The sequence below is a fragment of the Camelina sativa genome, chromosome 18 (genome assembly GCF_030686135.1).
Source record: "Camelina sativa cultivar CO46 ecotype springtype chromosome 18, ASM3068613v1".
Lineage (NCBI taxonomy): Eukaryota > Viridiplantae > Streptophyta > Magnoliopsida > Brassicales > Brassicaceae > Camelina > Camelina sativa.
The window spans coordinates 12,679,521-12,706,418 of record NC_141897.1 but is presented as its reverse complement, the minus strand read 5'-3'; the positions used below and the strand labels follow the sequence as shown (position 1 = coordinate 12,706,418).

The window sequence follows — 26,898 nt, the reverse complement described above, 5'->3', positions numbered from 1 at the left end:
TTTTCCCAATCCTTTTGGAATGTCTCCTGATAAGCCCATTTGCGCAAACAGAGCTATAGAGAGACATTTTTAGGTAAATTCAGAAGCATTTCTTACTTCTCTAATAAACAAAAAATAATTATTAGTTTATTAAAAAAAAAAAAGAATGCTTATCTCAAAGAATGAAGGAGAAATGCTTATCAGTTATTGATGCAAAGTTGATTCCAACCTTGATCAATTGTGGGCACTTTCAAATGCCTCCGTGGGTGGTTTTCCTAATCAAATAAAGTACATTCATGTCTCGTCTCTTTATCACTTTTTTTCATGCCTTATTGATCATCTTGGAGGAGCAGGGTTGCATAAAACCTTTATGTGACATCATAGTGTGTCCAGATCTAAGAATCATCTCAGTGTGTCTAGAAGGCTTGAAGAGGAAGGTGAAGGGTTAGTGGACATACTGAAACCTCAAGGAAAAGGTGATGAGGTATATCAGACTTCATGTTCAAGTCCAAGTTCAAGTTCTCATCCGGGCTTCCAGTTTGAAATTTACTCGTTAAGATGATGATCCCACACAATCTGATATTAAATCATTTGATATAGAAAACAATAGCCTCTGACATTGGAACCAAAAGCATATACATATGGTAGGTCAAACTCAAAAGAGTGAGTCATGTGTCAGTTTCTTGATGACATTAGGCTTTTACTTGGTTTGTTACTTGCGAGAGTACAGAGATGATAATTATATAAAAGCTTTGCCTCCATATTTCACTGCGTATTCATATAATAAAATCATAAAAAATGAACGGCTAAGATTATAATCTTTTCTCAAACATCATTGACCACCCGAAGTAACCGTAGTCTGTTCCGTATCTGATCAAACACACCACTCTCGCTCTCTCTCTATCTGACACTCTTCTTCACTCTCTTCTGTGGATGTTTTCTCTAAAACCCTAACCAGATTGATTCTTACTTTGCTTGATCTCTGTTTTCAAACAGAGAAATTCCTCGATCGTCCGGCGCCAAGCTTCGATTAAACTCTTAAAAAATCATCTCTATTTGACGATCAGGTCTTAGTAACCATGAAAACAAGAGCTGAAGATATGATCGAACAGAACAACAACAAGAACTGTGCTGATGATTGTGGCACAAGCAAAATTCATCATTGGCGTCGGCGTCGTTATCCTAAGGTTAGGCCTATAAACCCTAATTTCACTCCGATTTGGGCAAAATCGAGATTGATCCGATCCGATCCTAACCAATACGCCCAACGAATTGAAAATTGGGTTTGATTAAACCGGAGTAAAACCTATAAACCAAACTGAATGGCTTAAATTAATCGTAACTATATTAAACGAAACCGGTTTTTAATTAAATCGAAATTGAATCAAACCAAACCGGTTTTCTGATCACGAATATTCGAAAACTGTTTTTTTTTTTTCGCTTCTTTACAAGTTCATTCATCTGTTTATAGCCCCTTGACCATTTTTGTTTGCATTCTTTCTTGCTCTGTTCTTTGCCTCTTTCACTTTTCTCCAGCTGAGATTTTTGTTTCTCTTTCAAGTTTTGTAAATCGCTTAGAAGAGAGGTGAAAGAAGAGAGGAAGCCATGTGGCTGAACCCCCAACCCCTGACACAGGTTCGTCTAAACGTGTCTCACAAGTAATCAAATCACTCTCTTGTTTGGGTTTTTATTGTATTGATTCGAAAACGCTTCCAAGTTCAGAAAGATTCTATCACATGGTACAAAACTCTTTCCTCTGTTCTTTACTTTCTTTACTTTTCTTGATCTCGATCTGAGTGTTTCTTCTTATATACTCCAGAGGAAAACCCTCCTATTGATAAGATCATAGAGTCTGGAGTTGTGCCTCGTTTCGATGAGTTTCTTAAGAAGGACGATGACATCGAGCTTCAGGTTTGAAGAAAATGTTTCCCATCAATTGATACTGTTATGATTTGTAATTTGTACTGTAATTCTGATATTTCCATGATCGATCGTTAGTATGGTGCTGCTTCCGTTCTACGATTTCTGAATAGAGCACTGATATGCTCAAATTTACCCTAGAGCTACTCTCTCAAATTAAGAGGTCACTGTAATACTTAGGGGTCGAATTCCACAAGGACTCAAGATTACACAATAAATTATAGAGTTTTACGATTAGGCTAAACAAGATGATTTAAATGAAATAGGCAATGCAAAATATTAAAATAAAACTGTTGTAAATTCAGAAGATCAAAAAGCTAGGTCCAGGGAATTTCTCAGGAAATTACAAAATATTAAATCAATAATTAAATAGGATTCAAGCAATTAAAAATCAAATCTAGAACTTTAAACTCTTTTGTAAAATAAATCAGTTCTCACTGCAAATATTATCTAAATTTAAAACCAGAAAATCCAAATCTCTTTGTAAAATTCTAGGTTAAAAATCAGCTTTAAAAACAAGTTTAGATTGTTCACAAAATTACTAAATCAAATATCTTTGCAAGAATTAATTTTGCTCATCAAAAGGTTTTTGTCAGGAAAATCAATTATATTCTCATATCAATCAATAATCCTAAAATCTAAATCCAGATGGCTAATCAAAGATCTAACATTAAGAACAACCTATGATGAAGATCTAGAAAGATAAAGAATCCTAAATAAACAGATCAAATAACTCATAAAATCCCTGTGAAAAACCCTGAACCTACAAGCAAACTACTCAGCCATATTCAATGAAGAACAAAACATAATTCTGAATAATAAGCAATTGAAATTAAAAGAGTAAAGAGGGAGTTCAAGAATTCTTCTCTCAAAGCAGTTCAGATCTCTCTCCCAAAAGCTCTCAAAATCTCACAGGATTGCTGAAAAATAAAACTTGTTATAATAAAACTTCAAGGTTTTCTAAAACCCAAAAACACTATATATATGTCCTAAAACACGTCAGAGACTTGTGTTGCAATTTAGGAAAACTTTGGGTAAAATTGTAAAACTTCCAATTTTGTGATTCTTCATCGGCTGAAGAGGGTGTCGACCGATGCTCCTAAGTGGTGTCGATCGATGCCCTTGTTTTGATCCGAGTCCAAATTGATTCTTCGAGATTTATGCTCCAAAATGATCCAAATTGCTCCACTTTGCTCCTTCTGTGCCAAAGTCCTAGAAAACCTGCAAAGGCTCGAAAACATCCTAGAAAACAACTCAAAAACTCTAAAAAAGACTCATTATATCATGGTTGAAAACTACAAAAACCCTGATATATCAAGCACCAAAGTGCTGATTGATCACGGTGTTATCGAAATCTTTGTCCATCTTCTTGGTAGTGCTACTTCTGATGTTCATCTCCGGTTTCAGGTATTTTACTTCTTGTAGATACGAATGCTTAGGTATGAGTTGAGATTTTGATGTTATTTACCGTAAATGTGCAGGCAACAAGGGCACTAGGTAATGTTGCTCGTGCTTCAGTAGAATCCCGTAACTATGCTCTACGGCGTGGTGCATTGAAACCAGTGTTGGCTCTGCTGAATGAGAATACTCAGATGTGGATGCTTAGAACCGCCACTTGGACTTTGTCAAAATTATTCTCTGGCCAACTTCAGCTTCTCCTTCGCCAGGTCTTCTAGCTTCTATCTCTCTCTCAGCAGGCTTTGTTTCCTCATTTTGTACACATTAACAGATATGGAAACGTGATTAACAGGTGGAGCCTGCACTCTACGCAGTTCAGGAAGTTTTTCATAGAGATGATGAATTTTTTTTGTCAAGTGCTTGTTGGGCACTTTATTTTCTATCTAATGATTCAAAAGAAAGTATCCAGAGATTTATCAACGCTGGTCTTGTCCCAAGACTAGTTCAACTTCTCGGGTTAGTAATCTTACTCCAAAACACAAATTTAAAGCCTTTGCTACATGTTTATAAGATAATGAAGGCTAACAATTTTTTTCTTTTCTTTTGCAGACACGTTTGTCCATCTGTGATTGATCCTGCAGTAGGTACCATTATGATTCTAACTAATGGAGTTAAGCAGCAGACCAAAGTATGTTACCTTTAAAACACTTCTTGTTGATTTTATTATAATGTATCTTGAATGATTCAATATATCACTATATATACCGGATATTAGTTGAGAGGATGCACTGCTTGCATTGTTAGATATTGCTTGCGTACAATGTTACGATTGGATTTTGTAACCAAAAGGCTCTGGATATATAAAGTACCTCTTTTGAACATTTGTCTCAGTTTTTGATACATCATGGTGTTTTACCTCCTCTTGCCAACCTGCTTACAAAAGACTATGGTACAACATGGAAAAAAATAAAGAAGGACGCTTGCTGGGCGATTTCAAACATCACTGCAGGCACTGAAGAACAAATTCAGGTGATCAGTCTGTTAATTGTGAATGTTGCAGATAACATAAAAACAAAAAAAACAAATTTACCCATTTAGTTTTAAGTAATTGTTTTCTATTTGTGTGTCTTTACCCTAATGTATAACAGGCAATTATTGATGAAAATCTGATCCCAACGTTGGTAAATTTGGCTCAAAGTGCTGAATTTGATATAAAGGAAAAAGCTGTAAGGGCAATTTCAAATGCAGCCTTAGGTGGTTCTCATGATTAAATCAGGTACGTCCATGTCTTCTTTCACTTTTGTAACATGCTCTTATTGATCATCACAAGTCACAGTTTCGATTGGTGTGATTCAGATACTTGGTGGAGCAGGGTTGCATAAAGCCTTTATGTGATCTCCTGGTATGTCCAGATCTAAGAGCCATCTTAAAGTGTCTGAATGGATTGGAGAACATTTTGAGGGCCGGAGAGGTAAAAAACTATTACACTCAGCTGATTGAAGATGCGGAAGGGCTAGAAAAGATTGAGAACCTGCAACACCACCAAAACAATGTGATCAACGAGAAGGCTTTGAAGATTCTGAAGACATACTGGGAGGAAGAGGATGGTGAGGAGACACAACAGCCTCCAAAAAAAAAACCTTTCAAACTATAGAAACATCTTTATCTACTTGATGAGATCCCACACAACCTGGTATTAGTGTAAAAAATCATTTACTTGTGAATGGAACCAAAACTCAAAGAGTGAGTCAAGTTCTATGGTGGATTAATCTTTTGTTCTACTGTTACTTTATATCGTTTTGAGGCTGCTAGAGTTGTTTTGGATATCGTTCGAATTTGTAATGCAAGATTGATTTGGTGTGCGTGAGTGAACTCACAAAATGATTTAAAGAATAAAAGGGTATTACCGTCATTTACACCAAATCCCAAAAGGGTTTTTTAATTCCGAAACCAATTATTTTTTGTTGGCGAATTAAGAAAAAAAAAATCTCGTTTCTTTCTAATAACAGCAGAGTCTTTCAGAACCAATTTGTTTTTTTTTTTGGCGTGTTTTGTGAAGAAGAGACGTGATCTTCTCAAAACGTTGAACGCTAATTACAAGCTTCTGATCCTTTTTTTTTAATCTCTGTTTTCAAATCATGAAAATGAGAGTTGGAGAAATGATCGAACAGAACAAAATTAGTGTTAGTGATAAGAATACTTGTGCTGATGATTGTCGTACAAGCAACACCCACCATTGGCCTTGGCGTCTGCGTCTGCGTTTGCGTTTGCGTTGGCGTTGGTGGTCGTAAGGTTAGAAGACCTCATGAACCCTAGTTTCACTCCGATTTGGGGGAGAATCGTTTGATCCTTAACAGATTGAAATCTGGGTTTCAGTAAACCGGCGTTAAACCCAAAACTAAATTGAATTAGATTGAACCGGATTTAAATTCAAATTAACTTAAACCAAACCGGTTTTGTGACAACGATAACTAGGAAAACCGTTTTTTTCGTTCTCTTCTTTAAAGTTTCTTCTTTTTTTCGCTCCTTTACCATCTTTGTTTGTAATCTTGCTCTGCTCAATTGCTAAAGTTCTCTCCCTCTTTCACACATTTCAGTTGAGAATTCTAGGGCTTATCTTCAAGTTTCGTAAACTGCTTTTGGAGAGGTCGAAGAAGAAGAGCGAAAAAAAAAGCCAACGTCGCTAGAAAACCCAAGCTTCGTCGTTCGTCACACGATGTTCTCAGAAATTGCGTGTTTCCTTGATGGGTTTTACTCAAATGATCGTTCAAGACAGCTTGAATCCGCTGCCAAGATCAAGGAGTTTCTCTTAAAGAGTAAAACTTTCTTCTTTTTTTTTACGTTTCTTGAAGAGATTCGTCTTTTTATCAATAAACTCGAATGTTTCTTTTAAGTTTTTGTGCTCTCTCTGTCCAGATATGCCAGGAATAGGGCCTTTTGATACTCAAAGGCTGACATATTATGGAGTTATACGTCGTTTTGTTGGATTTCTTCACATGAAAGATTCCCCTGAGCTTCCCGTACGTTAGAAAATTTCCCATAATCCATGATTTGATATTTATGAATTATGATGATGATCAGTGTAATCTTTGATTCTGATGTATTCAATGATCTTTTTCTAGTGTCTGGCAGCTGAGGCTCTATCAATCGTTGCTGCTATTAAACCGGATCTGGTTGTTGATCAAGATCCTGGTCCAAAGCTAGTCAAGCTTATTGCTTCACCTTATATCCGTGATCCGGTAATCATTATATTGTATACTACTTCTCTAGTTAGAATATGATATCTCTTTGGCACAGATTATGAGTTTTTGACATTTTTATTCTTGCAGGCTTTACTGGCACTGGCTAATGTTGCTGCTGATCCAGTACACCATGACTATCTTCTTAAGTCTGGTGCATTGATGCCACTGTTGAATCTGCTGTCCAAGGATACTACTACCTTGTCGACGCTCAGAGCTGCCACTCTTACTTTGTGTAACTTGTGTCGTGGCAACCCTCCACCCACCTTCGAACAGGTCTTTTTACCTATCTCTCTGTTTCCTCTGTTTGTATACATCCAAAACTTGAATTTCAACATTTGAATGCATTGATTAACAGGTGATACATGCACTTGAACTACATCTTCATTCAAATGATGAAAGAGTCTTGGAAAATGTTTGCTCGGCCATTCAGTATCTGTGTAATGGTTCAGAAGATGGAATCCAGAGTGTGATCGATGCTGGTTTTGTCCCAAAACTAGTTGAACTTCTCCAGTTAGTACTAGTACTTCTCCTTTTGTGACATGTTTGAATACTCAAAAGGCTGACAATTATGTTTGTTTCTTTTACAGACACCCTTCCCCATCTGTGCTTATTCCTGTACCGCGTCTCATTGAAACTATAGTTAGTAAACATAAGGACCAGATCCAAGTATGTAACGTTAAAACTTCTCGAAATTTCAGTGTCTTTAGTACGTTTATACCACTATTAGTAGAGAGGAGATTCATTGCTTGTGTTTTTATATGTTCAGTGTGTGATCGATTGTGGTGCTTTACGCATTATTTCTGACCTGTTTAATCGAGACTATGACGAACAAGTAAAGACAGCCACCTTCTTGGCGGTTATAAGCATCACCTCAGGCTTTAGAGAACATATTCAGGTGAGAACTGACAAGTTATTTGTTGCTTTCTCATGTGCATCAGTTTTTTTATTGTTGTAGTTGCAGAACATATACAAACTTTACACTTGTGTTGCTGTCGTTAATTCCTTTCCCCTGGTGATAACAGGCAGTTATTGATGAAAATTTAATTCCAAAGTTGGTCAGTCTGGCTCAAAATGATAAATTGGGAATGAAGAAGGTAGCTGTATGGGCAATTTCAAATGCAACCTTAAGTGGTTCTCATGAGCAAATCATGTACGTCCCTGTCTTCTCTCTTTTTTCACTTAAACAAGCTTACTGAATCATTGATTCACTATCTCCATTGGTTTGATTCAGGTTCTTGGTGGAGCAGGGTTGCATAAAACCTTTATGTGATCTCCTGTTACATCCAGATCCAATTATCATCTCAGCGTGTCTGAATGGATTGGAAAAGATTTTGGAGGTTGGAAAGGCAGTGATGATGAACATAGGAGGAAACGTGAACAATTACACTCAACAGATCGAAGACGCGGAAGGTCTAGGAAAGATTGAGAACATGCAACACCACGAAAACAACGAGATCTCCGAGAAGGCTTCCAATATTCTAAAGACATACTGGGAGGAAGACGATGGTGAGAATTGAGAAGACACAAACAACCTCCAAGGTGATGATCTCGTTTTGCAGTTGTGAGAGAACCAGATCTTCATCTACCTTTCAAACTGTTTAAAAATCTTCATCTACACTATGAGATCCCACACAATCTAATCGAAAAAATGACTCTCTAGATATTAAGAGATTAGGTTGATTTAGGAAAGATGACTGTTGATACGTTTATCCATTAAGAGATTAGGCTGAAATGTACAGTATTTGGCATATTAGATGAATGTCAGAGAAGGTGATCTTTGGACATATTGGTAACGTTGTAGGTGTTGTTCAACTTTTACTAACAACATATTTTTCAGCCAGGAGATGAGTTCAAAGGTTTTTAACTTCATACTATAAATCGCTCTCATCTTTCAACACTAAGTTCCTGATGAACTCGATCAGGGATGGATCGTTGATTAAGGCAATTATCGTTGAACAGTTGTAGATACATAGATTGAAAAAAAGTGTTACGCATAATAAACACACTTATTGAACTGGCCATGCATCTTGTAAAGAAAAGAAAGCTGATCAAACAGATTAGTCAGATTGTTTGGTTCCAGAGAATTATTGATTGGCTTCAAGAACTCTGTAATCATCCAAACCAAACAAAACAACTTAGCTTTCTATGTGATCACATAAGATAAACAAAGAAAACAGTAGAACCATACAAGAGTGTGAGGTTAATAAATTTTCTCAATCATTTTGGAGTATGTCTCTTGTTAAGCGATTTGCGTAAACATGGCTACAGAGAGACAAAATCAGGTAAATTCAGAAGCATTTATAACTTCCTTAATAAACAAGAAATCAAAGACTTACATATATTTTAGGTAAGGCAGTGACGCACATTCCATAGGGCTTGAACCAAAAAGGTAATTTGGCACAAGTCACTGCAAAAACAAGCAAAAGGTTCCCCCATTTTATAAATTTTTGTCAACTAGGACAGTAAAAAAAACAGAGGAAACTGAACAAAAAGAACACTCCTCACGTAAATTCAAGATACGAAGCTTGGGAAAACTCTGGTGAAAGTCTACCTGGAAGACTGAATCTCTTTAAGGGACACTGCAAATGAAGCAACATTAGCTACATAGAGTTAAAAACCATAGATTTCCTCCGGCTACTTTCTTACAAGTGTGTGATATGACAAGTGTTCCTTTGGCTCCAGTGTTCGTAGAGTCTACATTGTTTTGTTGAAGTTTAATGTCGTCTAGTTGAAAAGACGCTTAGTAAAAAGTTGCTCAAATCATGAAATATTGCTGGTTAATAGAGCAAAAAAAAAAGGGGTTTTGTAATCACATTCATTTTTTACTCAACCAACATTTTTAGTATTTTAACACCATTTAGAAAAGAGAGAGAGAAGACGGAGAGGTGACCAAGATAAAATGTAAGTACTGTATGTGGTTCAAGTGGGAGACAAACCAGTCGCTTTCTTTTCTTCTCAATCAATTTTAAACCTCAAAATGAATATCCTCCCAACCAATACACTGTCCAAAAAGCACAAAATCTTGTTTTTTTCAACATTTTAAGATAAGTCTTTATCATCATAACCTATTTCAAGTATTGTCACTTTGACCCATGACATTGTTAAGTCAACATTACACACCAAGCACACAATCTTATTTAGTAACCATTTGCAAATATATGGTCTGAATCCTATCTACATGGCTTCATTCCCTACCACTCTTGTTTCTTTTCTCCTTTATAATCAACCACTCTAACATATTAGTAGTATCTCAACTTTTCACTATATACATTTTTTCCCCCAAAAATTTGGAAGGTAAGATTGAATGAACGGCTACGATCAAAAAGTACAAGTGAATCATCATGATTGACCCACTCGAAGAAACCGTACACCGTTCCGTATGTGATCAAACACACCGGTCAAAGTGGCGCCCTTTTTCTTTTCACCAAAATCAACTCACAATAATAATAAGCGAACTTGTGTTTGGCGGGTGGCTTCATCTGATAATAGAGAAGAAACAAAAGGGTGTTTTCGTCATTTTAAAATCAAAATCCTAGGGTTTAATTCCATAACCAATTTTTATAAAATCGCGTTTAGTTTTTTTTTTTCGTATCATTGTGATTTGTGTCTGTCGGTTAGGTTCTCTCTCTCTGACACTCACTTATTCACTCTTTCCAAGTTCTCTTGCACATGTTCTATGAAGAGAGACGTGATCTTCTCTAAACCCTAGATTGATTCCTGATCCTTCCTTTCTCATCTCTGTTTTCAAACCCTAGCTTTCTTGATCCCGATCGCGCGGCGCCAATCTTCGAATTCAACTGATCGAGAATGTTGGATCACAGTGAAGAGGTTAAATGATGATCTGCTTCTTCTTCTTCTTTTGATTCTGATGATGATTGATGATTTAGTAGTTAGCTGATCGCTATGTGTGTTCCAGGTTTTGGTTGATTCGGAAACCATGAAAGGAAGAGTTGGAGATGTTATGATCGAACAGAGCAACAACAAGAAGACTTGTGCTGATTGTGGTACAAGCAAAACCCCTCTTTGGCGTGGTGGTCCTTCTGGTCCCAATGTTAAGACATAAACCCTAATTTCACTCCGATTTGGGTGAAGCAATCGAGTTTGATCCTTCGATCTTGTCTCTGATCTGATATGTTTTTTTTTGGTTGTGTTCTATGTAGTCATTGTGTAACGCGTGTGGGATCAGAAACACGAAGAAGAGAAGAGGAACAGAGGATGACAATAACAAGAAACCGAAGAAATCGAGTCCCGGCGGCGGAAACCCTAGATTTAGTGAATCACTAAAACAGAGGTTGATTGATTTGGGGATGACGAAGAGTCATCGATCAACGGTGGAGAAGCAACGACGGAAGCTTGGTGAGGAAGAACAAGCCGCTGTGTTACTCATGGCTCTATCTTATGGCTCTGTGTACAGTTAAAGTGGTTCCTACACCATGATTAGGGTTTTAATTCTTGTGTTTGGGGAGCAATGATGATGATGATTAGTGATGATGACTAACAAAAAAATTGGGTGTGAAATTTTGTGTTTTTTCCAATTCAATTTGTTTTGGATTTTTGTGGGTATCTCTATGTTGTGATTTTTGGAAATCACAAAAAAAAAGTTTTGGAAATTGTTCGAAGATTAATGAAAGAAACAAAAGATATTCGGTGGTAGAAGTAGTAGTATTATTTAATTTCGAACATTCGTTTTAAATTATTGTTCTCTGTGTTGAAATTTTGTCTTTATTAAGACATGAATGGGGCTTGCCTATCTGTTAAGCACAAATCTTGTCCAGTCCCAAAACTATAATACAGTATAATTTTGAATTTTTTAAATGACAAATAAATTTAAATTTTCTCATAATTGTATGTTCTGAGTTTCCTCACTATTTTTCATTATGCTGTCACTTTTTAGGTTCAATTCTCTCATTAATCGTATATATAAAAAGAGAATTTTACACCCACTTTCTCCCATTCTATTAACACCCACTTTTAACTCTTGCTATACTTTTTGTTTGTGTAGTTACTCTAATACCTTCTAGCAAAAAAAATTATTATCAACACTACCATCTAACTACTACTTTTCTGTTTTTCTCTATTTTTTATGTCTCTCTCTCATCTTCCAAATAACATCTCTCTCAAGTTCCACAAACCTCAATTATATAGTAGCACTCATCATTCATCTCTTTTTCTTAACTCCAGACTCTTCCACCGAAAGAAAAAAAACTCATTATACGGTTCCAGTCGTATTTGGGTGCATCTTCATCATCATCAATCAATGGGTAGCAGCTGGAAAATACCAATTGGAAAAGATCTATAATTTTTTTTTCTGGGTTGTCTCTCTTGCTTAATTCTTTCTAATGGCGACATGATGAGAGAGTAAACATTACCTTTACAAGATGTCTGAGTTTGTGTCCTTTGAATCTAATTCTTATGAGATAAATTGTCTGTTTTACAATTATGAAATATTTAAAATTTATCACTTTAGATTATATGAAATTCGATATGGGTTTTCTTGGTTTTATTGTGATTTTGTGATTTTACTGATTAATTGTGGTCTTGTGAGCTTTTTAATATTGAATTTGTTTTAGTTCGATCTGGGAAAATGTTTGAGTTTTGTTTTGTGAATGTTATCCATTACTTATATTGTATCCACAAATAGTTATCCATTTAGATAAGTTTGACTAATAATGTATCCACAAATATTGTATCCACAAATAGTTATCTATGTGGACAAATATCGTATCCACAAATTGCATTATAACCTCATATGTTTCCATATGGACACGCTGTCATAGACACCTGAATTGATAGGTATTACTTCTATTTTGTATGAATAAACACAATTAACTATTTATTAACAATACTGCAATTGACTATCCACTTATCATTTGAACAAATGTTCAACGACAAATGGATACCTTATAATCTAAAAATTCATAAAAAAATATAGAAATATGTATCTTAAAATGTTGAAAATATATAATCATAACATATTTTATATAAATAAATAGAGAATTTGTTTTATGATAACCATTTAAAGTGTTAACAAAAAAAAAAATAGAGAAAACAAGGAGAGAGACAAAATTGTCCAAAAAACAAGGACACCTAACATCAAATTTAAGAAAGTATAGTGAGTTTGTAAAGTAGGTTTCTGTGAAACAACTTCAACCTAAAGTGGGTGTGGGTGCAATAAACCCTATATAAAATTACTTCCAAATTTCTTTTCCATCAGTTTCGTGGGAATCAAACAATTATAAAAGTACGGAATGGTCATTTTTGTTACATACTAATAACAAATATTATGATGTGTCAACATTAAAACCCATATCATTAATTGCATGTCCCGAAGTTAGGTAACACAGATCTGGGTCTGGCTGCATGGAAAATGTTTTTCTTTATACACGTCTACTAGACCTAGTTAAAAATGTGTATAGTATGCTTAGTTGTAAAATCAACTCGAGTCGCTATTTAGTAGGAGTACTAAACTTAACTGTAAACTTTTGCATATTTTAAATAATTTAACATTATTAAATACTGTATTTGATTATTAACAAAAACATAGATAAATCTTATGAAACAGAGACAACCTGCATTACATTCCTCTGTCACACCAAGACACCAACACTTAAATTTCTTGCTCCTAAATTAAAATGTTAAATACCCAAAACTTTGTTTATTACATGGTGTGTGTGTGTGGAGATCTCAACATTTCAACTCATTGTCCAGAGAGATTCAATCCATCGTCTAGAAACCCCGTACATATACATGTAAGTAAAAGCCAAAGCACATGTACTTACCAAAAAAAAAACAGAGGATTGAAGCTTGTTTTGCTGGATAAAGAAAATCCAAGAACTGTGCTGAAATGGTTTTAAGACAACTTACGTTTCACAGAGGCGATGAAGGCATCGACAAGGCAAAGCCATGCTCGACGCCAAGAACAATCGACATACATAAGTACAAGAATGCCTATCAGTGCAGTCACATAAGTTGCAGTTGTACTCCAATAGAAGACCAACATGTCAATAACAACTTCATTATCATCTTCTTCTCCTTCATTATTTGTTTCCTCTGAGTTCTTAGCTCCACAGCTTCTATCGGTTGGCCGTCCACAGAGACGAGGATTGCCTATGTAGCTGGTCTCGTCGAAGGTGTTAAATTGCCTACATTGGGGAATGATGTCTGATAAATTGTTGTAAGAGACGTTGAAGACAGCAAGAGAAGTTAGGTTGGTTAATTGGTGAGGAATGCTTCCTTGTAACATGTTATATGAAAGATCAAGGCTCTCAATGTCCTCCAATTTGGAGAAACTATCTGGTATATGACTCGACAAGAAATTGCGAGACAGATTCAAGGCTCTTAGTTTAGAGAGATCTCCAAGCTCTGCTGGGATAACACCACTTAATTCATTGCTTGACAGATCCAAGCCATACATATAATCAAGTGTTCCTTCGCTGAACTCAGATCCCCCAGTATAAGAATCATACCTATGCTTTGCTGCAAATTTGATTTCAATTTTCAGATGAGTTAAGTAGTCCAACCTGAAAGACTCAACCACAAATGTTGATTTGTATAATCCCAAGTATAAGTTTTCCAAAGAGGAAACTGCACCAATGTAGTCAAATTGATTATCGTTCCCTCCCAGTCCAAATGATAAATTACTGAGACACAAAGGTATAACGCCATTGAGCTTGTTATTTGAAAGATCTAAAAGTCTGATGCTTCTCCATTCACACAGCATCCTTGGAATACTTCCAGTTAAGTTGTTACCCCTCAGCAAAAGAATACTCATGTCGTGGGCATTTACAAACTGCGGGATACTCCCAGAGAGATGATTGTTCCGTAAATCAAGTATTTGGACATTTTCGAACCATGTGTCCGGAATTGGCCCTGTGAAGTTGTTGTTGTGTAGGAAAAAGCTTGGCCAAAGTACACTACCAACATGTGATGGTAAGGCTCCAGTTAAAAGGTTTGCAGAGAGGTCTAGAAAATAAAGATTTTCATAGACCAGAAGCGAAGGTGGTATTGCACCTTCTAAAAAATTGTTGGACATGTTAAGTAAAAACAAACTAACCCCGATCTTCCAGGTAAATAAGTTGTTATCGATTCTTAGCACCAACAATAAAGTGAAGTTTGTACGTCTTTGAAGGAAATGGCCGCTAAATTTGTTGTGAGACAGCTGCAGGAATCCTAATGAAAAGCAACCTGTGCCAAAGCTTCTAGGTAGCTCTCATGATAAATTATTATAAGACAGGTCCAAGAATGAAATGTTTTTCGTTTCACCCATAGACGATGGAAAATTCCCTTGGAACACATTATTCGAGCCATTCATATGTACCATATTCCGAAGCACACGACCAATATTATCAGGTACCTGCCCACCAATATCATTTTCTGATATATCCAAAACCTTCAAATTATGCATGACTAGTGTAGGCATTTGAAAGACAGTGAATGAATTGTTCTTCAACTGTAAGACTTCAAGTTCTGGATTATTCTCCAACAGCCATGTAGGAACGTTTCCAAATAATCTATTGCCGGATAGATCAACTAGACGCAAGTTCTTCTGGTACATGTGAAAGTTGGGGATTTTCTCCAAGCCGCAAAATCGTAATACAACAACACTTAGTTGAAATTTTGGCTGCCAAGTATTATCTGTCTCCACTTGTACCATATCAGATGCTGATGAAATTATGAGCACCTTGAGCTTTGTGAGGTTAGCAAGTGGATCAAGAGAGAAGAAGCCTTCAAAGCTATTATCTGACAATGATAGATATTCGAGGGACTCAAGGCTACTGTAACTAGATGGTATATTTCCACTTAATTGGTTTGATGAGAGGTCAAGAAGCCGTAGCTTGATCAAGCTACCAAAACACAGAGGAAGCTGACCTACAAGATTATTTCCTCTCAGATCTAGTTCCCGCAGATTCTTCATTTCGCAAAAAGCTGCAAACAAGGATAGTTTGGAAAACAACAAGATGATGAGGAATAATAAGAGTAGTTGTATTCCTCTCAAGAATTCGTAAGAAACTTCTCAGACGTAATATGTTATGTTGTTTAATTAGATAATCTTGGAGGTGAAGCAAAGACGGATTACCTTCTATTTGTATCGGTCCTTTGAAACCATTTCGAGCAAGACTCAGAACTTCCAAGTTATTTAAATTCTTTAATTCTGAAATAAAGTAGACAAACGTTATACTTTGAAAAAAATGATCTTTTTGGGAAAAGATAAGCTAGATTCACATCAAATCTTAATATTTAAATTAGTAAAGCTTGAGCAAACTTGCCTTTCCATTCCATTGAGCTATAAATTCCATTTTCACTTAGATCTAGAGCTTTCAGCTTCTTTAAATAAGGGAACTCTGCCATAAAACAAAGAAACAAAAATCAAAGATCCCTACAAATAATATGGACATGATGTACTTAAAATGGCATAAACTAGTATCAGCAATTATGTGAGAGTTAAACCTGTTAAAGTTCTACTACAGCGAAAGAAAGACAAATATTTTACTATATGGACAGTCACTATTGATGAAAATGTTACCTCTTACAGGCATTGAGCCGTTAAATGAGTTTCCCCTCAGATTCAACAGTTCCAAGTTTGTCAAGTTTTTGAGTTCTGAAAGAGAGTCCAATAGAATACTCTTTCCATAAGAACTAAAATAAAGACAAGGTATATTGTATCGATTACTACAGAAAAGATAAACAATCTAACCAATGATACACCAGCAATAAGTTGCTTGTTCTAGAAGGAGAAACATACCTTTAATAGGAAAATGGCCATCCACTAAGTTATACCGAAGAAAAAGATTTTTAAGTGATGTAGCAGCATTAAGAAAGGGAAGGATATTGTTGTTGAAATCATTTGAAGATAAATTCAGATTCTCGAGGTTTCTCAATTTCCTTAGGCTTTTATAACCTGCAAAATAAAATCTCGTTAACAAAGTATACAAAACTAACATAGCTCCTTCTAATCACTTGGATAAGTTCCATGATAAATTGATAATAGTCTAGTACTTTGCATGCAAATGGAGATAGTGTGAGTTGAACTGTACGGTGTTTGGAAGGAACATGAGTGAATGTGCTACATGGCATAGACATCAACTTTCTTTTCATGCTGGAAATAATCTAAGGTACTATAGTTTTAAATGGTATCAACTTTCAAGAATTTATGAAAAAATTTAGTGCAGGGAAAAATGTTTTGAAATAGAGATCACAAGTGGTAAGAAGAAAGAAACATTGGGAGAAACCTGATATACCTTCCACATCATCAACCAATCTGTTTAACCTGGACTCGGATAAGTCCAGAATTCGAACCTCTTCAAAAGGATGCAGCAAAGAAAGATTTAGAGGAGAACTCTTTAAATACATCGATTTATAAAGGGAAAGCTCCATAACTCGCCTGCTTGTACGATTGCACTTAACTTCCTCCCACAGGCAGCAATCGCTATTTGTATCATTAGTCCAAGTAGGGAGAAACAAAGTCATGATTCCATCCTTGGCTCTTTGAAATGACAAATTTTTTGAGCTCCAACAAAGCTTTCCTTTCTTTCATGATACAGCTTTTATATCCATGTAGTTGCCCCAACATTATCATCATCCATATCAGCTTTTGACCCAAGAATACCTTCGCTTCCATTTGTTTGAGCCAAAACAAAAATTCAGAGGTTTAACAAAATTGGATTGTAGGTTTGATGTTGTCCAGATATGTCCATGTTTACAAGCATTAAAAACTTCTGTTTGATATTGAAGAATTAAAAAAACAAAGTTGCATCAGAAAATATATATATATATATATGTATAGTTTACAAAGTTAATATATTATGTGGCAAAAACTCCATATTATAGAATATGACATACTTTGTGACGTGCTTTAGCATTGTCAACTTCAACTAAGCTATATGCTCAACTAAACAAAGACAGGTTGTATGCATAAGCCACGACAGTTCCCTCATCCTAAAGAATAAAAAAGCTAAGTCATAATTATATAATTTGCAACATTTAGTTACTAGGAATGATTCAAGAGCAAGCAAAAAACTATGGTCAGCTTACAAAACTATACTTAAATATCCCCCAAGAGTCCAAGACGCTTTCTTTAGCCTATAATATATCATCTTTGAGCAATGTACGCTAGTTGAATTATTCAGATAAAAACTCAGCCAAATAAATTACCAAAAAAAAAAACACTCAAAACGGTAAACTGGAGCGAGTTGCTGCTAAACCACCAAACACAAACCCTCTCGTTTCAGCGTAAACTCTAAATTTCCATCGCCAATTCGGCGACATAAGAATTGGGGAATGATTGATTCGCCCTAGGACGGTAACTCAAAGTCAGGTCAATGGAGAACACAATGGTAAAAGAAGAAGAAGATTGAAATAGTAGACGGCCATGGATCTATCGTGCAAGCAAGCTTCTGAATTTCAAACTGTTGGTTGATTCTTATTACTGTAGTTACTAGTGTTCTTAAATTTTGGATCTCCGATACGCTTGTTGGGTTTTGTTTTGGGCTAGAAAAGAATTGGCCCAATTAAATAGAAGTAATGCACTCATAAGAGTCCTACCGAAGGCAAACACCACAGACGACGTTACTCTACAAAACATGGAGCCTTAAAATGTTGCCCATTGCTTGTAATGGTGTTGATTTACAATTATTTTCCTTATGTCTTTCATCAGAAAATTAAGAAGATTGATAGATATGCATGGCCAAATGAGTAACTCGTGACAGCGACGTCGTGGCGGTTCAACGCAACACGATTGTCCATACAATATTATTGATCCTTGGGCACATGTCACAGTGTGAATTATGGGTTTATTTGAATATCTGATCAGTGTCAAGATGATGTGTTTTCACTTTTAGAGATTGTCACGTTTATACGTTATACTTGAAAATAATGGAGCATGTCAAAAAGAAAGAAAGTCGTACGTGTTTCTGCGTTTTGTTTAATTTTGCATTAACTAGGACTCACACCCCGCAATGTCGCGGGGAAAATATTTTAAAAAAAAGTAAATCAAATTTAAAATTTAAAATTATGCATTATAAAATCATTTAAATGTAATATAATAGTTTGAATTATGCATTATAAAATCATTTAAATGTAATATAATAGTTTGAATACATAATCATTAAACATAAACTGTTACCAATCATCAAAATGAAAACTTATAACAAAAAAAATATTATGTAGAATAGACGCAACTTTGCAAAAAACATTGTTTAAAGTATAATAAATATAGAAGATATTTTATGAAGAATTATGATAAAGAGCTACAATCAAAAAATCATTATGACAAAGTGATCCTAAATGAGAATATTGAACTAATGGTTGTAATGAGCAAATATAATTTTCTATTAAATAATTATAATTAAAAATATATTTAACAGTGAGTGAAACTGTATCAACGAAAAATTAAAATTAAAATACACAACTTTTGAAAACAAAATAAAATAAATGAAAATAGTTTTTAACGAAAGTTACGATAAATAGACGCAACTGTAAATTCTATATTAAGTTTTATTAAATTTCTATATTGCTATAATCCTTTCTAAAATTTGATTTAGATTATAGAATAACGTTGAATATTAGATATTAATATCTAAATTATTTAGATTCAACATAAGACGAAAATTTTGTTTCAACTAACAATGATTTGTTAGTTATTGATGAAGAAACAAATATATAAAAAATTCGAAAGACATGACTATTTAAATAGACACACCTATTAGAACGAAAATTGTGATAAAAAATATGAATAAACTATAGTGAAAAGACACAACTCTACAATGAACAAATACAACTGTTTGAGTTTTTAAAAGAAAACAAAATAAAAACAATTTTTTACAAAAAATACTACAAAAAGTTGCAACTGTTGTTCGTATTTATTCAGATTGTTATTATTATTTTTAAATATTAAAATATTTTGAAAGAAAAATTATGATAAATAAATGCAAATATAAATTCTTTATTAAGTTGTATTAAATTTCTCTATTGCTATAACTATTTATAAAAATTTAGTTAGATTATAGAATAACGTTGAATATTATATATTAATATTCAATTATTTAGATTCAACATAAAATAGAAAATTTGTTTCAATGAACTTGTTAGTTACTAATGAAGAGACGAATATAGAGAGAGTTCAAAAGACATGATTATTTAAATAGACACACCTATTAGAACGAAAATTTGTGATGAAAAATATAAATAAAATATAGTGAAAATACACAACTCTACAATGAACAGATACAACTGTTTCAATTTCTTTTTTCAAAAAAACAAATAAAAACAAAAAATTTACGAAAAGGTACTACGAAAAATCGCAACTGTTGTGTCTGCACTAGATTATATTTATACCTAATAACCCATATAAATTGCTTTTAAATAGAAGGCATCTTTATTACCATATTGAAAAGTCAAATTCAAAAACTCCAGGTATGTTCACTAAATTTTTAAATTTAAAATTAACTAAAAGTTGTAAATTAGATTTATCCTTCCAAAAATCTTTTGTTAAATCAAAATTGGAGGAATTTTTTACTTTTAAAAGAATGAATGCTAGAGAATAATTTAGAAAGTTGTAAAAACCGTTGAGATTGAAAGTTTATATTATTTTGTGTCATGACAGAAAAATGAAAAACAGTTCAAACAGACATATATATATAGATTTTGAAAGATATGAATATTCCGATAAACACAACTCTACAATGAACAGTTGCAACTTTACAAAAAAAACCGTTACAATGAACAATAGCAACTTTTTGTAAAACACACAATTTTTTTTTTTACAGATTTTTTTGGAAAATTATCCAAAATGTACGATTAAAAAAACACAACTTTTGGTGGTATTTATTCGGATTGCTATTATATTCATCATTCCAAAAATCTTTTGTTAAATCAAGAATTAGAGAAATTTCAGGACTTTTAAAAGAATGAATGCTAGAAAGTAATTTAGAAAAGTTTATAAACTGTTGAGATTGAAATTTTAGTTGATTTTGTATCATGGCAAAAAAAACATGAAAACAGTTCAAACAGACAAATATATATAGATTTCAAAAGATACGAATATTTCAATAATCACAACTCTACAGTGAACACAACTGTTAGTCGCATTTTTTCGGATTGTTATTATATATAGATTATAAACTGTTGAGATTGAAATTTTAGTTGATTTTGTGTCATGGCAAAAAAAATGAAAACAGTTCAAGCATACAAATATATATAGATTTCAAAAGATACGAATGTTCTAATAGTCACAACTCTACAGTGAACAGTTGTAACTTTTCATAAATAACTGTTTTAATGATCCATCACGACTTTTCGAAAAATATCCAAAATGTACGATTGAAAAAACACAACTGTTAGTTGTATTTTTCGGATTGTTATTATATATAGATTATTAGATGAAAATGTTATCGATCGAGGATTTATGAAATTAAGATCGAATCATTATCTCTTTTGAAAAAACACACAAGATTTCAAGAATTCAATCATTGAGAAGAAAATGAAAAAAAAACATTTATTTAATTAGGAGTTTTAAATGAATGATATGAGAATCCTTAATCTAATCTCGTCGATGCGTCCTTCTCAACTATTCATTGATCAATAATACAAAAGTATATATGATGGAGAAATCTTATAAGAAGCATAATCAAATATGTTTTGAATACATTTCGATCGGTTTGATTTTTTTTTCCCTAATTAGACAAAAGGGCAAACAAATCCCAAAAAGACCTAACCGGTTTAATTATCTTCACTTGACACATGAAATATAAAAAGAAATGTATTCTTTGAAATCAGTTAGATGGGTATTCAACTTATATTTTAGAAGATTTTAAGGTATTTTCAAAATCACTTTTTATTCAATTGATGATTTTTAAAAACATTTTGAAATCCTATGTTATTGAACTTGACATTTATGTAAAATCATTTAAAATAATTCACAATCTCTTATTATTCAATCCATAATTTGTAAAACTTACTTAAAATCAACAGTTATTAAATATCACAACTTTTTAAAAATAGCTACTTTGAATGATTTTAAAAGACTTTTTTTGGTATTTTAGTTGAAAAATGTGACTTATAAAATCACACCCTTTAAGATGGAATTTTGAAGGATTTGCAAAATTCTTAAAAGCTTTGTTCCTGCAAATGGCTATAGCACGAGTTAGTCTAAGTCACGATCCTACAACTGGTCATCACCTAAATTGGCCTAAGTAACGATCCTGCAACTGGTCATCACCAAGAGTTTTACGTTTTTTCTCTTTATTACCAAAGCTAACACAAACCAGAAGATCAAATTCAACCATCCGAACCGCCTCCTTGCCAGGCGAATTCCCGGTAGCTCCCGATGAACTGGAAGACAAATAACCCATCAATCGATTCCCCCGGAAACCATCTTTCCGTAGAACCCAATTTCGTTTCAATCCGAGCTCCCTTCTGAGAGATATCGCAATTTCTCTGCAACATACTCTATCCTTTAAAGACAGATCCGTCTGTTTTCGACCAACCCGCCTCGGGATCGATTTCCCAGCTGAGTACGACGAACCAGGTTTTGAATAACCTATTCATAGATCGCCCCGAGAATCAGCTTTCTGTAGAAACCATTTTCATGTTGATCTGACCTGTCAGCCGAGAGATATCTCTATCTCTCTGCAGCGTACTCAATCGGTTGAAACACAGATCCGTCTTTATCGCATCAGTCAGCTTCGAAATCGATTTCCGGAGAAAATACTATGAATCAGATTACGCATAACCTATCCACGGATAGCCCTTGGAGTCATCTGTCCATAAAGGCTGACCTCAACTCAAACCGACGTATCTACCGAAGGATATCACCCTATCTCCGGAATAGACACATCCTGTTCGAAACCCTAGTTATCAGCTCGCCGTCACGACTCGGAGATCAGTTTGCCACCGATCTAAAAGGAACCCAGAGCTGGTAAGCATATAAATTTGAAGCCCCAAGGCTTATCGTTCTAATGAGGCCGACCTCGTCTCAATCAGCATTGTCTACCGGAAGATATCACTCTATCTCCGCAAATGATCAATAATGTTAAAAACAAAGACGATGGTGTGTTTTGAAACATTCTAAAATCACTTACAAAATCTGTCAAAATCTCACACATTGTCATTTCATTTTCATTTTCTTAATATAAAAATTTTAACAAATTACTCAAATCTTCAAAAATCTTACTCAAATCTTGCAAAATTCTAAAATATTAAAACATAAGTTCAATACCCCCTCTTAGTATATATATCTCTATACTATACTAGGACATGTGCTAAAGCACGAGTTGAAATTCTTTTTATTTATATTATAATTTTAGAATAAAATATAATTTATATGATTGTTTTTAAAAGTTTTTTTGGATAAAACATTATGCAATAAAATCATATGCTAAATATGATGGCTTGAAAAAAACACTTATTTTGTAAGTTTTATATTGTTAATTTTGTAATCTTATTGATGAGAAATGATTATGTTTGTTGTTTGTTTTTATTTTAATTTTTGAACATGTTTGGTGAAAGTTTTTTAATATGACCCGTGCTTAGGTAAGATTTTATTTTCAACTGCACAATAAGATCTCGGAAATCACGAGTAAATGTGATAAATTGCCAAGATTTTATTCTTTTTTACACTTAAGAGTATATTTTTATGTCTAACAGTATATATTTTGTAACATGGAATACTAAAAAAAATATTTAGGATATTGTATAAATCATTGGAATATTTTCTATAAGAGTATTCTTTGAGATATTCTTAAATGTATTCATATAGCCCACGAATTGACCAATTAATTTATAACGTTTTTTTGTAATCAACCTATATTTAATCTATAACCTATTTTGTAACCAACTTATAAAAATTATATAATTTACAACAAAAGTTGTGTACTTCGGTTTTATTATATAGGAGATATATAGTGAATAACTTTAATTATCTTCACTTACACGTGAAATATAAAAAGAAAAGTGTTCTTTGATATCAGTTAGTATATATATCTCTATATATATGGTGAATAGCTCTGTGAATCTAAGCCAAAGTTCAATCCTCACCAAACGCATCGATCTTCTCTTAGCCGTTGCAAAATTCATATATAACGTTTGGAAACTTTTAGAGATTAGTTTAGGATTTGGTATGACTTTCCAGGTTTTTTTTAAAACATGGTAAATTGGTAATGTTGCAGCATTAACAATTGCTTTAAGTCACTAAAGCAAACAAAATACCCACCTTTTTAAAATCAGCGTAACATTAATCATGAGATCACCATAAGCATGGTGTGACCATCTTCAATCTGGTCTTTTTGACTAAAACTAAGCTTGCTTGTAGCTGGAATCATTTTGTTAATTTACCTACAATTGGAAACTATTTTTTTTAACTATAGCAGTTGTTTCACTTATGATTTTACTTGAATCATGATATTTTTTTATCAAATGAGTTCTTTTTGGAATGCAAACAACAAAAAAGTTTCTCAACACCTATCCACTAGGTTTCGTGATTTTTCACATATTGTTTTTCTATGAAACAATAACATCACAATACGGGATATAACATACAATAACATCACAATACGGGATATAACATCCGACTATGCGGTCTACTCCATGTGATTGTTTCCACTGGTCATAGAAGTTTCAAACTTGGAATTACTGGGAGGCATGAAGTTAAGCGGGAATGGTAATTATGCAATAGTGATTTAGGTGTCAGAACGACAATGTGATTCATAAGTTGTGTACTTGGTTACAATTGTGAAAGATAGTGTGATTTAAAACAGTATAGTTATCACATATTTTTTGAGTGGCGGAATGGTTAAAAATGAATTAGTGTTGATTATGAAATAGAAAACGTGATTCGGTAAATTCCATTTATTAACACATTCAAGCCCACTTAATTATAATCATAACTGAATACCTTTAAGTGGCGTTGAATACCCTTTGTTCTATATAAAACACAGACAAAAAAAAAATTCCTTCAAATCTGTAGCACTTAAGAGTTTTTAAGTTCGAGCAACTTACCGAATTTCTCATAATTTTGATTTTCGAAACCAAAAACAAATGCTGTTGAGGCTCAATCAAGTCGGCACTTCCGTCATCTTCACGTCTACTCATCAAAAGCTAACCACGTCATAATCAAAAGACCCAATAACATAAGGCCACGTTTGAAAGCTTGTAAAAGAGTCAAGCCCCACTATAATGACCACTGGATTTTTTATTTATTGTTTTTGTTGTTGTTGAAGATTCTCTTCTTCATATTAACTTTTAACCCCAACCCTACTTGGCTCGTCGACGCAGCCGCCACGAGATCGCCACGGAAATAGGGATTTTACCGTAAATTCCACATTTTAAGAGATGACGTGACGTATCTGCCCCCGACATCCGCGTATTTCCGGTGCTTTATTACAAGACCTTCGGCTATAAAAAGGTTAACGTGTCCGCGTCAATCTTTTTTTTTTTATCGCATTCACTATTCATTTTTTTTTTTTTTTTTCATTTCCTTGTTTCAAAACACTCATTTTCTAAATCCTCGATAAAACAACATAATTGTAACGAGCGATTTAAGTATAATTTTGCATGCACCACAATATTAGCAAATTGCAACGGATAATTATAGTCTTCACAGTTCAGACACAAAAGTATAATAAATAAATTAATCATGCAAAAATCTTCAATAATTTATCTCCACTAATTTGCATAACTCTAGTATTTTAAAAGAAGACTCCATCAATCAAACCAGAGTTTTTTTTTTCTTTTCATTTAAAAGCATTAAATAAAACTCTTAATACACTCCACCGAACTTTCACTAATTATTTTACTTTATTAAAACACCTTTTTGTACTAAAACAAAAATCATTTATATAAGTTTTCTATATTAAAAAAATCATCGATAAAAAGAAGAACACTCCTCCTCTGAACGTGCTTCTTCTTCCTCTTCTTCTTTCTTTCCCACTCCTATTTGCCTCTCTCTCATCTTCTTCTTCCTCTTTTACCTCTTTTGTGCATATTATTCTCACACACAAAACTCAGTTTCTAAACCCGATCTCTGACAATGGAAACAAACCAGTTCCACACTTTGTCTACACTTGTTGTTGTTGTTGTTATGCTGCTAGTGTCAGTAACACCGACAGTGACATCTAAAGACGAGGTTGTTTCTTGTACAATGTGTTCTTCATGCGACAACCCTTGTACTCCAGTCCAATCATCTCCTCCTCCGCCTTCTCCTCCACCACCGTCAACTCCCACAACCGCCGCATGTCCTCCGCCTCCTTCTCCTCCTAGTCCTAGTTCCGGCGGCAGTAGCGGTGGTGGTAGCTCTTACTATTACCCTCCTCCTTCTTCTGGCGGCAAATACCCTCCACCGTACGGTGACGGTGGTCAAGGCTATTACTATCCTCCGCCTTATTCAGGAAACTACCCTACGCCGCCTCCGCCGAATCCGATCGTCCCTTATTTCCCGTTTTACTATCATACTCCACCACCAGGTTCTGGCTCAGATCGGTTTACGAGTTCCTATTATATTACTTTTGCTCTTTTCGCTGTCTTACTCTGTTTAGTGTGACGGATAAATATATTCGCCGGAAAATTTAAGGAGAAAACTTCGAAATAATGTGGCAAGATCGGTAGATCTACAAAAATGTTTAGATATATCTTTTGATCATGGAAACCAAATGATGTTGGATCAAATCATTATCTTTTTTACTTTTCTTCGATCTGTTTTTAACTTTTTTCTCTTCTTTCTTTTGTTGTTGACAATTTGTATTTAATTGTTCTTGATAGGGATATTAACATATTCAGAATTCAGAAATAAAGAATTGTTTTCTTTATATATATGTGCTTTTTTTTTAGTGGTTTACACTTCAATTAGTTCAATTTTAACACTATTTTGTCGGTTGGGTTTATTTTTGCGTATTCGTTAATTAACTAATCCTGTCGTTTTCGCAACTAATGGAGTAATGGTCAAACGATACAGTAATAAATTTGGTATATCTCTATTGATCAGCTAAATTCACGGCTAGTAGTACCTTTTTTAATCATTGTATTAGTTTATAATTCACATGTGATTGTCGTTAAATCAGAATATATTAGTATTTCAATTATTGTGAATTCGCACCGTTGGAAAATTCAAAATACACATGCAACGAAAATTTTGTAGATAGCCAGCTTTGGTCCAACACATATCTTTCTGTTTATCCCAAGAGGCTAAATTATGTGTCGATAAAAAGCATATTTCCCTTTTGTTTCGCTTAGACGGTGGAAATTTATATATACCTGATAACCTGACCTCCATTGTTGACCTTTAAAGATAAGCCGTAAAAAAGTGCATTAAAATACGAATACCCAACATAAAGATAGTTTATTACTATTTGGGTAGTGGCAATTAACCCAA

General features: G+C 34.0%; 4 protein-coding genes and 1 pseudogene across 4 annotated transcripts; 4 read left to right on the top strand and 1 right to left on the bottom strand.

Annotated features, from left to right (window-relative positions):
• The first annotated feature begins 847 nt into the window (after nucleotides 1-847).
• On the top strand, nucleotides 848-5,055 carry LOC104763284 (importin subunit alpha-1a-like). The gene is made up of 9 exons (XM_087497434.1): nucleotides 848-1,166; nucleotides 1,541-1,614; nucleotides 1,799-3,306; nucleotides 3,381-3,566; nucleotides 3,650-3,813; nucleotides 3,907-3,985; nucleotides 4,189-4,326; nucleotides 4,446-4,573; nucleotides 4,654-5,055. The coding sequence occupies exons 3-8, from the start codon at nucleotides 3,070-3,072 to the stop codon at nucleotides 4,566-4,568; spliced, it is 927 nt and encodes a 308-aa protein (XP_087353560.1). The 5' UTR covers nucleotides 848-1,166; nucleotides 1,541-1,614; nucleotides 1,799-3,069; the 3' UTR covers nucleotides 4,569-4,573; nucleotides 4,654-5,055.
• Nucleotides 5,056-6,216: 1,161 nt separating this feature from the next.
• Nucleotides 6,217-8,417, top strand: LOC104763283 (importin subunit alpha-1-like). Its single transcript, XM_087497463.1, has 8 exons — nucleotides 6,217-6,317; nucleotides 6,420-6,536; nucleotides 6,627-6,812; nucleotides 6,895-7,049; nucleotides 7,127-7,205; nucleotides 7,306-7,434; nucleotides 7,562-7,689; nucleotides 7,771-8,417. Exons 1-8 carry the CDS (start codon nucleotides 6,294-6,296, stop codon nucleotides 8,054-8,056), a joined length of 1,104 nt encoding a protein of 367 aa, XP_087353589.1. The 5' UTR covers nucleotides 6,217-6,293; the 3' UTR covers nucleotides 8,057-8,417.
• Nucleotides 8,418-9,785: 1,368 nt separating this feature from the next.
• Nucleotides 9,786-11,192, top strand: LOC104760913 (GATA transcription factor 16). The gene is made up of 3 exons (XM_010483905.3): nucleotides 9,786-10,367; nucleotides 10,456-10,590; nucleotides 10,700-11,192. Exons 1-3 carry the CDS (start codon nucleotides 10,347-10,349, stop codon nucleotides 10,955-10,957), a joined length of 414 nt encoding a protein of 137 aa, XP_010482207.2. The 5' UTR covers nucleotides 9,786-10,346; the 3' UTR covers nucleotides 10,958-11,192.
• Nucleotides 11,193-13,389: 2,197 nt separating this feature from the next.
• LOC104763282 (receptor-like protein 56) lies at nucleotides 13,390-17,157 on the bottom strand (annotated as a pseudogene).
• Nucleotides 17,158-25,227: 8,070 nt separating this feature from the next.
• LOC104760912 (uncharacterized) lies at nucleotides 25,228-26,335 on the top strand. Its single transcript, XM_010483904.3, has one exon. It carries the CDS (start codon nucleotides 25,561-25,563, stop codon nucleotides 26,068-26,070), a length of 510 nt encoding a protein of 169 aa, XP_010482206.2. The 5' UTR covers nucleotides 25,228-25,560; the 3' UTR covers nucleotides 26,071-26,335.
• The last annotated feature ends 563 nt before the right edge of the window (nucleotides 26,336-26,898 follow it).

Excerpts from the sequence above, each read along its gene's own strand:
- LOC104763284 (XM_087497434.1), top strand. The coding sequence starts at position 3,070 with ATGATCCAAATTGCTCCACTTTGCTCCTTCTGTGCCAAAGTCCTAGAA. Across the intron at positions 3,307-3,380 it reads ATGTTCATCTCCGGTTTCAG|GCAACAAGGGCACTAGGTAA; the intron begins GTATTTTACTTC and ends GTAAATGTGCAG. Across the intron at positions 3,567-3,649 it reads TTCAGCTTCTCCTTCGCCAG|GTGGAGCCTGCACTCTACGC; the intron begins GTCTTCTAGCTT and ends CGTGATTAACAG.
- LOC104763283 (XM_087497463.1), top strand. The coding sequence starts at position 6,294 with ATGAAAGATTCCCCTGAGCTTCCC. Across the intron at positions 7,050-7,126 it reads AAACTAGTTGAACTTCTCCA|ACACCCTTCCCCATCTGTGC; the intron begins GTTAGTACTAGT and ends TTTCTTTTACAG. Across the intron at positions 7,690-7,770 it reads GGTTCTCATGAGCAAATCAT|GTTCTTGGTGGAGCAGGGTT; the intron begins GTACGTCCCTGT and ends GGTTTGATTCAG.
- LOC104760912 (XM_010483904.3), top strand. The coding sequence starts at position 25,561 with ATGGAAACAAACCAGTTCCACACTTTGTCTACACTTGTTGTTGTTGTT.
- LOC104760913 (XM_010483905.3), top strand. The coding sequence starts at position 10,347 with ATGTTGGATCACAGTGAAGAG. Across the intron at positions 10,368-10,455 it reads TGTTGGATCACAGTGAAGAG|GTTTTGGTTGATTCGGAAAC; the intron begins GTTAAATGATGA and ends TGTGTGTTCCAG. Across the intron at positions 10,591-10,699 it reads GTGGTCCTTCTGGTCCCAAT|TCATTGTGTAACGCGTGTGG; the intron begins GTTAAGACATAA and ends TGTTCTATGTAG.